General features: G+C 44.8%; 1 protein-coding gene across 1 annotated transcript in view; it reads right to left on the bottom strand.

Moving 5' to 3' along the window:
- Nucleotides 1-5,632: 5,632 nt before the first annotated feature.
- Nucleotides 5,633-12,228, bottom strand: part of LOC104626577 (serine/threonine-protein kinase SIK2) — a gene marked incomplete at its 5' end in the record, with an annotated part of 12,197 nt that continues 5,601 nt past the window's right edge. Inside the window, 5 exons of the mRNA XM_010294525.1 lie at nt 5,633-8,643; nt 9,419-9,650; nt 10,194-10,469; nt 11,167-11,392; nt 11,645-11,767. Of these exons, the coding sequence (XP_010292827.1) occupies nt 8,223-8,643; nt 9,419-9,650; nt 10,194-10,469; nt 11,167-11,392; nt 11,645-11,767 (1,278 nt within the window). The remainder of the gene's footprint in view (nt 8,644-9,418; nt 9,651-10,193; nt 10,470-11,166; nt 11,393-11,644; nt 11,768-12,228) is intronic.

Here is a 12,228-nt window from a genome sequence, read left to right as displayed (position 1 = left end):
TCGTGGGAACACTGGGCCACATCGTTTGGATGCCTGCGACTCATTGGGTCTGATGTTTGTTGATTTGCAGTAGAGATCTGAGTAATTAAGAATTAAAACTACATTTCTGTGTCAAAGCCATTACAAAGACATTGCTGTAGCCTTTTAAAACCATCTTACCTCAACTAATCCACAGAGAAACCTTTCTTCCCTCCAGGACAGAGATCCACCCTTTCAATCACATATTTAATTGAATTAAAAGTGCCCAGACCTCCTTCTGCAGAAAGTTATTAACTCCCCCACCCTAAAATTAAGACCAGTACCCCAATTTTTCTCAGACATACCAATAGAAGGAAAGCAGCATGGATCATATAAATAACTGCCTGATCTGTCCAGCTTTGCAGATAATTTGGTGGCTCTGTATCCTTGTTCCTGTTGTGCTTACTTTCCATGAACAGAAAGCAAAAATGTTCATGGAAAATGGATTTCAAAGGCATGTGCATAAGTGTTCCTGGAAATCTACTTTTACGTTTTCAGTAAAAGCATCCGCTACCATACAAGGGTTGAGCAGGAAAAAACAATAAGACACTTAGCTGGTCACTGCACTACTACCTTCACTCAGTCCAAAGAACAGAAAGTGTGACTATATCCCAGCAAATAGTAATATTGTTAAGCAAGCAGGACAAAGCAGCTAAAATCAAATTCTTTGCTACCTTTGTGTTTGTTTTTTTTTCCATGTGGAACAAACAGTGGGTTTTAAAGCTCATTTTTTTCAAGATGTTGCTTGCAGGAAGAGATCTGTTTGGAGATGCAGCAGGTGGCTGGGGATAATGGATGTGAGAAGTCCTAAAGACCCATCTGCCTATTGAGTGTGTAGACGAGCTCACCAAATGATAATGATGTTACCTTACCAGGAAACAGGAAAGAAATGATCAGCAAGGATAGGCAAAAAAGCACTTAGCTAGAATTTCTGAAATCCCTTCCAGCTCTTGACTAAGATATTTTTGCTGTCACAGAATAAACCAAGGGCTGGTAAAAAAACAGTTGCCCAGGGTAGCGGAAAGGGACGTAAGACACAGGAGAACTAAAAAAGCACGCCAGCACGATACAGGAAAAGCTCCGTCAAAAGTAATGAATCTAAATTCACTGCCTCGGTGGCTGAAGAAACAAAGGATGAGATTGTCTGGCTCTGGCGGTCAGAGCCTTAATGTGCTGTTAATAGTGTTTATATCATAAAGCAGCGTCGCTGCATTGGCTTTGATTTAGCAACGTCAGTTTATATCAGCTGGGGAAGCAATCCAGAAGTTCAGCTCTGCATCTCTGTAAATACAGTGAAGGGAGAAAGGCTTGGTCATCTCTGGATGACATATCAAGGGGCCTGCTGGGCTGGCCTGGGCACTCCCCAGTGCCCACCCTGCTGTCACTGCTCTGTCACCTGCCTTTGAGGTGCAAAAGGGACAGCAATGTGGTCTGCGTTGCTCAGCCACTGGCTACGCAGACCCATCCACCCATCCACTCCTGGTAGTTCTGCTCGATGTCATGCCCCACTCCAGCCCCACTCCAGTGGCTGGCTGCACAGGGAATGAGCCTTGGAAACTCTCCAAAACTCAAGTGTCAGTAGAAGAGATTTTAGGATAAAACAATAAAAGTAATATTAGCAGATTGCTGGGACCAGACAGTTTCGCTCAAGAGCTCTGGGGGAACTCAGACTTGAAACTGCTGACCTATTCAGTACAATACCACAGCAGCTGTTGAAATGGCGAGGCACCACAGGAATGGAAGGTGGCAAATGTTACATTCATTTTTAAAAAGGGCTTTTAGAGGCCATCCAGAGACCCGTGGGCTGGAAAGCTGGGCAAAGTGAATTGACAGAAAGTATAACAAAGAGCAGAGTAGCTAGATATGTGATGGAATGGGAAAGAGCAAAGTTTGTCGAGTGAGAGCTCAGGCATCACAAATCCATTCGTGTCAAGACCTGGGCAACTTGGCATATTTGTAAAAGATCCAACTGCAACCAAGTGGAGAGTAATCTCAGAAAACTGAATGACAGGTTGATGAAATGATGTATGAAACTTGCCAGCAGCAAATACAAAGCAAGGGGCATGAGGAACACCAACCTTAGCCATACAAAAACCATCAGGGGCTCTAAATTAACATCAGTCAGGAAGGAAACCTCAGAGTCACCAAATTTGCTGAAAACTCCAGCTCGCTGCTCAACAGTTCTCAACAAGGCAAAAAAGATCTTTAGGAATGACTACAGAATTAAGAGAGAATGAAAAAGTGACCACTTCTAGGGTACCCCTGCCTCAAACACAGGGTGCAGCTCTGGGTACACCGAGGAGGATGTAGAAAAATCAGCCAAGATAGAGGAGAGGTGGCATGGAAACGTGCAGTGGTTTCCATAGGCAGTCAGGCTAACTACAGTAGTGTTCTTCTGCTCAGTCATGAACAGCGTGGAGGTGTGAACAGGAAAGCATTACTCGTCACATTGTCTATCACAACAGAAAGGCAGCAGAACCCAATCTATTGGGCTGGAGGTCTAATACAAAGAAAAGGAAGTACTTCTTTCGCACAACGCAAATTTGAATTATGGCACTCGTCACAGGATGCTGTGAAGGCCAGAATTATAAAAGAATTCCAAAAAGGTTTAGCCAAATTCTTGGAGACTTGACCCATCTGCAGCTGTTAAATACAGTGACCCAGATGCCAGTCAGAAATTCCCTTAACCGCAGTCTGCTCTCTACTGAGCTGGTAGTAACAGAGGGATTGTGCTATGCTTGCCCTGTCCTTACACCCTTTCCCTAAGAGTCTGCTTCTGAAATGAGCTGCCTGATTAGCTGGACCTTTGGTCTGAGCCACTGTCATTGCATGAGACATTACATATGATACAAGATGTATATTAAGAAACTGGAATTTATTGCAGGTGATGATCAGGTTTGTTCACCTCACATGAATGTCTTGCCTTCGGCAGGAGCTATATCTGATGCCTTGGGAGAAAGGCATTTCTGTCCTAAAAATCTATCTACCATGCCCCGGCAATCTGTACCAAAGACCAGCTCTTTCCCGATCTCCCAAAGATGCTCTGCTAAATCCATAACCCATGACAGTGGATTACTTCATCATTGATTTAACTGTCACCACTAAAAGTAGTTAGCAGTCATGAAATAAGCCAGGAACCGTATTTGAAGCAATGTCCTCCTGAGGCACATATTTCCTTTCATTAGTTCTTAAATTAACTCTCCTTCATTGCATGAAGCGTGCCTTATTCTCACTTTGCAAGATGAGTAAAACGGAAGTACTGATCACTTTCTATCTATCTCATGCACCATAACTTTGTATGCTCAACTGCTCTGCCTTCTGCCGCTTCTCCTTCCCAGCTGACAGGCCAAGGTTACACGACAATGCCTTTCACCATGAGGAAGTCCTTTCCTCACTGAGGTGTGACTGCTGCTCTGGACAGAGCGAAGGAGAAGAATGTGGGTCTGGGGATGAATTATGCATCATCTTCTGGAGGGCAGGAGGAGAGGGACAGGTGAGAATCCCTTGCTACCATGGTTGGACCATGCTGGCACCAGAGTGCTCGGCTTGGTGTCTGCGCTCAGCTTGCTCCGTGCAAAAACAGCCTGTGTTTTTCATTGCTACCAGTCTAGCATCTCCTGCCAGCTCTAAGCACTTCCTTTTTTTTTAAAAAAAAAGCAAGGTTTGATCATCCACTTTTGGGGCTATGCTAAACTTGCCAGCATCTGTTCCATCTGAAAGGGGGAAAAAATCACCAATCCTGGACCAGCAAAGAGCAGAAAAGGAACTAGGTACCAAGTTGCAATGTGAGAAACGAAGCCAAGAAAAACAGCATCTTGAGAGATATTAAAGACAAAAACAAACATGGTAAACAGGAGTAGAGACAGATTTCAGAGGAAAGGCAGGAAGACAGTGACTAAAGCACCAGGAGTGAAACAGTGTACACATGGAAACTGAGTCCAGAGTCCCAGGGTTTTTTTGTTGTTGTTTTTCCTACCATTTCACAGAATCATGATGCCTCCGAGATCCCTCTGTACCCAAGGGACAGTGATGTCAATGAAAGTTGGTGGAGTTGTACTCACTTATACACATCAAGAAGCAACTTTCTGTTTTTTCCCAGAATTACTGGGGTTTAAAATAATGCTCTGAGAACCCAGTTGAAAACAGCAGTTGGGATTGTTCTTAAACCAGGTCATGCTAAAAGCTAGATTACAAATAATTAAGAATACCTTCATTAATTTTTAATAGTTGCATTAATTCCTTGACTTTGGATGGTCACATTGAAAACACAACCCTAGATAAACATGTGCATGGCACTTTTCTACCAGTTTGAGAGTCATGACGAATGCATACTGAGCTCTACAAATTCCAGCTCAGCAAACAACTCCTTTAGAAAACAAAACAAGTAAATATTATCTCTGTTGCCCCCCAAACTTTTGTTTAACTTTTTGGATTTACCTTCCCACCACTCTCCCCTTCCTTCAAAATGTGATAGGTGGATTTGAAAATAAAAACTTCAGAATGAATATCTGCATTTTTTGTAAAAAAACCACCACTGTTCATTGGGAAGAAGAAGAAAAAAAAATCCTTTTTTTTTTTTTCCTGAGCACTTCCCAGGTTAAACTAGAGGTTGCAACTATTTAGGGGTCCCTTTGCAGGTGGAACCCCTCCTCGCCCTCATTCTAACTGCACGTGCAGAATACAAAGCCTTCTATCGCTCACGTCCTGCCCGCACGCTGTGCAGCCCACCGCCCCAGGGCGATGCACATCTCTCAAAAGGCGCAAGGGAAACACAGAATGAGAGAAATAAAACTGGGGAGGAGACCCAGGGTCTGGTTCCACAGTCTAAGCAGCACCGTCAGGCCAGTCTCTTCCCCACTCTCCCCCACGCCCTTTCCCCTCCTTTTGGCCATTCCCTCCCCAGGCCATGCTCAGTGAAGAACATCTCCCCCAGTTTCATTGCCCCCATCTCAGTTCACAGCCAGCCGCGTTGGATGCTCTCAGAGCTGCTCTTGCCAGAGCTGAGGTGGATCCTCACCAGCACCTCAGGGCGTGGAGGCAGCGGCAGCCTGGATGCAGCAGCAGCAACCTCAGCTCCTTTAAAGCTAGCCAAGGCGTCTCCACCGCGCCGGGCAGCCAGCACCGCACGCGCGTTTCCCAGCGTAACTAAGCCTGTGCCTCTCCCGTATTTTTTTTAATTCTCAAATTGTATTTGAAAGGAGAAGAGACGTCATCCCGGAATCTCTCCCTCCCTCTTGTTTCCCCTTTGCTCTTTTTTCCGTCGCTGCCTTCATCTGGCTGGGGCCTCTCTCAGACCGAGGTGACACGAATGGAACACCCATCTTTCAGCCACCAAACCGTGCTTGACCATTTTCAATCCAAAGACCTCTCTTACTGCCAGATTTTATAACCCGATTACTACAGACTTGAGTTAGATTCAGACAGATTGCCTACCTGCGAAAGGCTCAATATCCCATTATCAGATTTGTGAGCCCGTCATTCCTCTTCATTTAGTATGTAATAGAAAGTGCCTGCGATGTCCTATGGACTTAGGCTTTAAAATCGGTCTTAGGTATGCAAGTCATATGTATACATCAGGTGAAATTACTCCACAGAATCATAGGCAGGACAACAGTTTTAAAACATTTTTTATTTAAATATTAAATAAAACACATCGACTAATCATTTTGGTGTACATCTCTCATTTTAACATAAGAAATAAAATGATTGTTCAGTCATGATAAAAAATAAAACTATACATCTCAATTAAACCAATCACATAGTGTCTTTAAATACCCTATTGCATTGCAGTCTGCAGAACAGCACTGTCAGGATATCTACAAAAAACCCCAAACTTTTAAAAGGACCTCTTTCTGCTCCAGCAATAATCCCAAAGAGGTTCTACAGCAATTGGAAAAGAAAAAAAAAAAATACTATGAAAGTAAAGTGCTTGTCATTGCTCAGGACAGGAAACAAAAGAATCTGTGGCCTTTTGATCCATGGCATTAAACAAAACAAATATTGAAGAGGAAATTCTGCATTTTCAGTATGTGTGCTACCCCTTACAAAACTGAAGGCAAAGTTGCTGCTTTGTGATGAGCTGGCTTCTTCTTGCCTTCCTCTCCCACCATCTTCACACAATCTGTTTTTTTGTGTTGTTTTTGTAGGGTTTTTTTTTTTAAACCACTATAAATGAGTGTGAGACTTTGGTGTTTTCTCTGCTGCAAGGCACCACTCAGTAACAGAAATTCAACTCAAGCAATTTTCTCTCATGTTGAAGCTTCCAGACCACGTAGCAGCAGTGGAAAGCTGGAGATGCACCGATACAGACACAAAAGATACAACACACAGATAAAGAGGTCGTTTATGGAGAGCCACAGACAGAGCCACATGACATCTTCAACCCTTCCTACTCCCACCAATTAACCTGGTCGATCTTTGGCTTTTTTCTTTAACAAAAAAAGAAACAAACAGAAGAAAAATGGGTATCTGTATTATTTGAAAATGCGTAATACTGCAGGTTGCATGAAGCCAAGGTAACTTGAAGGCACCCTGTGTCGCACCAGGGAGATGGGTCCTTGAAGCGTTTAGACAGAATGCAGCTATTTTCTGACATTCGGATGGCAGCTTCCAGCCAAGCCGACTCACCGTTTGCTCACCTGCTTCCCACGTTTGCACACCCTCCCCTACTCATTTCTGTAGGAGCACAGCCTGTTCTCTCCTTCATACCTAAGCATAGCTTCTGCTGATACCCACAGAAGTCACGCTCTGCCTTGGGAGGGGAGTGGGGTTTATACCAGAAACACAATATAAGCATATTACAAAATATAAAAAATAACTAGTGTTACATAGTTTTCTGCTTCCTATTTATATACATATACAGCATTAAAAACCATACGAAAAAACACCTACCTAATCCAAAACCTCATTTTGCTAATATGCCAAAAACAAACCAACCGAAAACAAACACCCAAAGATTGTGCTGTTTTACTCACTTTTAATACAGTTTTGTTCAGAAATAGCTGTACTCCGTTAGAGTAGAATTCTGTTCTAGCCTATTCCTTTTGTGTTTGTCAGTATATAATTATAACCTCGATATTGCACATTTCCCCAAGAGTCAGTTCTGTTTGGACCCTGATAATGAAATGCATAAAAACGTAATTAGCAGCGGAAATAACAATGTGCAGCACTAAGAAATACCCCTCAGGCAACTCTACAGGCAACCTCCAGGAGGGCTTTTAAAAAAGAAAACCCTTCCCATCACCCCACCAGTACTAATGCTTCCCCCTTCAGTGCCTCTGCAAGAATATGAAAAAATTTAGCATTTATAAAAAAGATTTCTAAAGATTATTCAGACCGACAAAATATATGCATGTGTGCGCGCGTGTATATGTATATACACACACACCACCCCCAAACAAACATCCCTGTAAAAGACCAGCCATTATGCAATTTGGATCCTGATATCAAGGTATACATTTTCAGTAGATTATTTGCTTCTGTACTAATTAGAAGGGGTTTTTTAAGCTTTTCCAGCTGATGTATCAAGCAAGAAGTTCACAGTTTTCATTTAAAGTATACTTATCTGGAAGGTGTGGAATGGGGATGTTAGTTCCTTTAAATAAAATGAGTGTTAACAGGAGAAAAAAAAAACAACAAATGGCAATGCTTCCATTTTTGTCTTCTATGAACGCATAATGCTGCATGCCACTGGTTTTCTGTTTATTTTCTTTAAAAGAGGTAATCATCTTCACAAACCCATAAATGAATATTGTGAAAAAGGGAGGCTCTGGTCCCTTCTTTGAAAAGCCTCTCCCTGCTGTGTCGCCACTATTGACAGCTGCTAATCTTGCATAACAGCAGAGCTGTATTGGTCTGACTTGAGTACAGTACCGAAGAGTTCTTCCCCAACCACATCCCTCCCTGTCCCCACAAATGCCCCACCCATCTTCCCCATCATTATTTTTCCTTTAAAAAAATTCAGTTTCTATTCGTATTTGTTCAGTGCAAGAATAGTAGAAGCAAAAAGACATACATATTGCTTGTTTCAGTTCTAGAAAGTTGCTAGCTTTCCAAGCCAGACAGCCTCTTCACATACTTCAAAATTTATTGCTTCTGAGAGTCACTCGTCCACACGACACCAGCCAGCCATGGACCCACACATGCCATGGAACAATGGTGAAAGTTCTTCGCAACAAGAGCGGCGTGAGCTACAGTCGGGGCTCTCATTTGACTAGGACGAACTTCCCTAGCTGGTTGGAAGTCAGGTCCTCCATCTCACAGTCCCCGTGCTGCAGAGTGACAGCGTCATAGCTTGGAGACTGTGCAGAGAAACTCTGTTGCTGAGAGAAGGTGGTGCCAAGTGGAGAGACGTTGCTGCTGATGTACAGGTGCTTGTCTAGAAGGTGAGCTGCTGAGGACACTGGTGACACGCTGACACCAAAGAAATGAGGTTGGAGCAGTTGGCTGTTGCCAGCAAAGGCCAGCTCAAATGAGGTCTCTCTTTGTAGCTCTGACAACAGAAGAGAATTGGATGCTTTGCAGGTACCTACGCTATCAGAGGAGGGGACGCCATTTGTTGCAGATGTCTGAGAAGTCTGGGGACAAGCTGTCTGGAGTAGCTGGTGGTGCTGGAGCTGGAGCATTCTGAACAAAATCCAAGGATGGAAGAGGTTAACTTGCATTCCTCCTTTCTCACCCCCACCCCGGCCATAATTTCCCCTTTGTTTCCTTGTCTCTATCAAATCTCTCTTTACCCCGCCAATACAATTAAAGCAAGTTGATCATGCCAGGTCAATGTGTTTTCACTTGGCTTTCCCTCATGGTGGAGAGGGCAACTATCACCAGAAAGTTATCTAGTCACCATTTGGCCTGCTAATAATAGATGTTCTAGAGGCAACGTGTGCAAATAAACCGGAAACTCAATTTTCCATCTTGCTTCTATGGGAATGAAGAGGTGCCACCACACATGACATTTGAGGCCACTGGAACTGTGCCTCCTTTGTGGGCTGTAACTTTTCCAAATTACAAGGTCTCACTTCCTTGCCATGGGAAAATTACAGGGGGAGGCAGAGGAGGAAAGAAATCATTCCCAAAACTAACAAAGAAAAACACAGCTTGCAATGGGGAGAAGTAATGTTTTCCCCCACAGTACCAAAGTGCTTCTCCATTCAGCAACCTCCAAATATTTGGACATTGAGATTTTTAAGTGGAACTGCACATCCTGTGTTACGTATGCCAGTGCAGGAAGCCACAAAGGAAGCCAAGCAGTTTATCTGCTGCCACACAGCAAAGATGGAGGATAGGAATCCCCAGTGACTAAACTCCCCAACCTCTTTTGCTGTGTTTACTCCTCCTCGCCTGCCCCTAACCAAAGTAACCCCAATGAAAACAGCAAAACTCCTGCCAGGCAGCTTCTCACCTCTGCTGCTGTAGCACCTCCTCCAGGAGGCTTCTTCCCTCTCTGCTGCTCCCACTGCTGCTGTACATGCAGGTGTTCGGCTGTGTGTGTTGGAAAGGGCTCATGGCACTCCTTGCTGCCCGAGATGAGGAGGACTGACACACCTGCCGAGCAAAGCCTTTGATTTTATTCAAGCCGAGAAACCCCTTGGCTCGAGCGTTCTTCCGCAGCTGCTGCCTAAAAGCCTTCAAGCCTGTGGGACACGAGGAAAAGAAATGCACTTTAATCCTCCTTAGCATTTCCCTAGGAGCCTACTTTACAGATCAGCCTTTCTGGGCAGCTGCCTTCATTTGCCTGAGAATGGTGCTAGAAGAGACCGTGACTCTTCAGTGCACATTCACCCCTCTGCCTGATGGCCAGAGCAAAATTCATGTAATGGAACAGAGTTTGGGACAGCTGCACCCTTGTGTAGATGGACACATGCAGAAACCTGATAGAAATCCTGACGTTGTGCACTCCGTATTTTAGGAGGCAGGTGGAGCCTGCCATCCCACTCATGGCAGCAGAAATATCTTCATGGGCAGGCTGAATCAGTATCCAAGAACCTCTCATCTAGGCACCTTCCTCAGGGCATCCAACCCTCCCCCAGGGACCATGAATACAAGAGGCAGAATATCCAGGTGGCTGGCCTCAGTGTAGCACTAACATGGGCAAGCAAGGATCTCTGCGTGCTACCCTTTTCTAGTGGCAGTTGGAAGGGTGCAATCCCCCAGCAATAAAGCAAGGAAGACGTTACCTTGAGTTAATGAGGTATCAGAAGCTCGCCTTCCTTCTTGGAAGCTGACAGGCAGGAGAGAAGCACCTCCCATGCAGCCCTGGGCTTGTAACACCGGAGCGTCAGACTGGGAAGCTAGGAAGGGTGACGTCATCCTAGCTGTGGCTGGGCTCCCCATCATTACTTGACCTGCCAAACAGCTGCTCAGGGCCACTGAGCTGTCATTTGAAGATGAAGTAAGGCAGCTGTCTGAACTAGTTCCCTCTGTGGGGCTTGCAGAAGAGGAAATGACTATACCTATGGAGGGTAAAGAAGGAGAGAAAGAGCATTCCCAAGATGAGTACAGGAAGGAACAAACATGACATCAGAGCCTTCTGCCCACCTACACTGGCACTAATAAGCACCTGTGAGCTGGAGAGGTGTCCAGCAACTCGTGTTGTCGCAGGGGTTGACTCCAGCAAGGCGTCATCTATGAATAACCTCAGCTTGGGCTCCCCTCCAGCCAGCAGGGCTCTGCCAGCAACTCCAGCACCACTAGGCTATGCTGGATCAGGCCTACAACATTTCCTTAGCACAACGGCTCTGACACGGGATTATTGTTTTGTGAGCAGTTTTCCTTGTTTGTTTAGTTCATGGGGTCTGGATGTGTACTAAATACAGTTAGTGATGACCTGTTTTTCTAAGTTCAGGCACCCCCACCTCTCCCAGTACAACAGCCAAAGCGAGAAGGGTTATGTCCTGCTTGTGAGAATGGTCTCCTCTAAAGTGGATCTAGATGAAATACAATGGTGCAACATCTCTTCCTTAAGGCCCATAAATAATTATGGGAAGACAGAACTGTGGAGGGTAGAGTACAGACCTCTTTTCTGGGCCCTCCTATCCCAGTCAAAGTAAAATCAGCACATACTCTCCAGGCATTTGTCTGCTATGGCACTCCTTCTCTGTCCCTTTCCTCTAACTATGGACATCCTTCGTCTCTCCCAGACTTACTTACATGGAGGTGCATGCTGATAGAAATGAGTGGTCACTTCGGCCAGTGTGTGTCTCCTGCTGGTGTTGCTAGGGATGCGGATGGGGTGGTCATATGCCTTAATTTCGTCTTCCAGCTCCTTCTCTTGCCTTACTTCTTCACTAATGGTGGTCTCCAGCAGGCTGTTGGGGGAGATGGAGCGGTTCCGGAAGAGCCCATTGAAGTTGGGATCCACAGGAAAGAACACAGGCTGCAAAACAAGCCAGACCACAGACTTGAAGGGCGTCTTGCTTATTTCTGCACTACCTTTTAATACACTTCACAGCTCTGCAGCATTTCTTCAGTAGGAGTACAGTTTGAGAGGCTACTATGACACCATGCCCAAAAGCCAGGCAAAAGATTGGAGGGAGAGAACAACAGAGTGACAACCCTTGTTGTTTTGGATTGGCAGAACAAGGAAAAAAAAAGAAAAGTAACACACAGTTTAGCTGAGAACGCCAACCTGTAATGGATTGCTCATGTCGCAGTCCATTTCTGCCTGCAAGGATGGCTGAATCAGGCTCTGAGGTTGCTGGTACAGCAGAGATGATCGCAGGGTTTCACTAGTGAGACTGTCCTGAGGCATCTGGAGAGAGAGTGCGATGCACAGAAGCCATCACATACACCGCAGTTCCACAAAACTTTTCAGATATTGGAGGCTCAAGGAATTTCAGAGTCACCTTCCAAGCAAGCCTTCTCCACGTGCTTTCTATCAAAATTAATAAAGCTAGACTTTCAATGCCAACACAAACACAAAACTCCTTCTCCTAAGCTAGGCAATTTAACTGGAAGTGCAAGTTGAAAAGGCACCCAGAGCACACTTTAAAGGGGATGAGGAAAAGAAAAAGTATGGCAGAAAAGCACACAGACTGACTCATGGAGTACTTCTGAGGATCCTACAGGGTATGTAACTGATCAATGCCTAAGAGCGCAAATTTTCCATGAGAAGCCTAATCTGGCTCATTATTGACCCGCACCAGAGGCAGCCTATTCTTTGGACCATGACCCACAGCCTCTCCTTAGGAAACAGGCCATTAGTATTCAATC

This window comes from Phaethon lepturus, unplaced genomic scaffold (genome assembly GCF_000687285.1).
Source record: "Phaethon lepturus isolate BGI_N335 unplaced genomic scaffold, ASM68728v1 scaffold29779, whole genome shotgun sequence".
NCBI lineage: Eukaryota > Metazoa > Chordata > Aves > Phaethontiformes > Phaethontidae > Phaethon > Phaethon lepturus.
The sequence above is the reverse complement of the archived record's forward strand: the minus strand, read 5'-3'. Positions and strand labels throughout refer to the sequence as shown.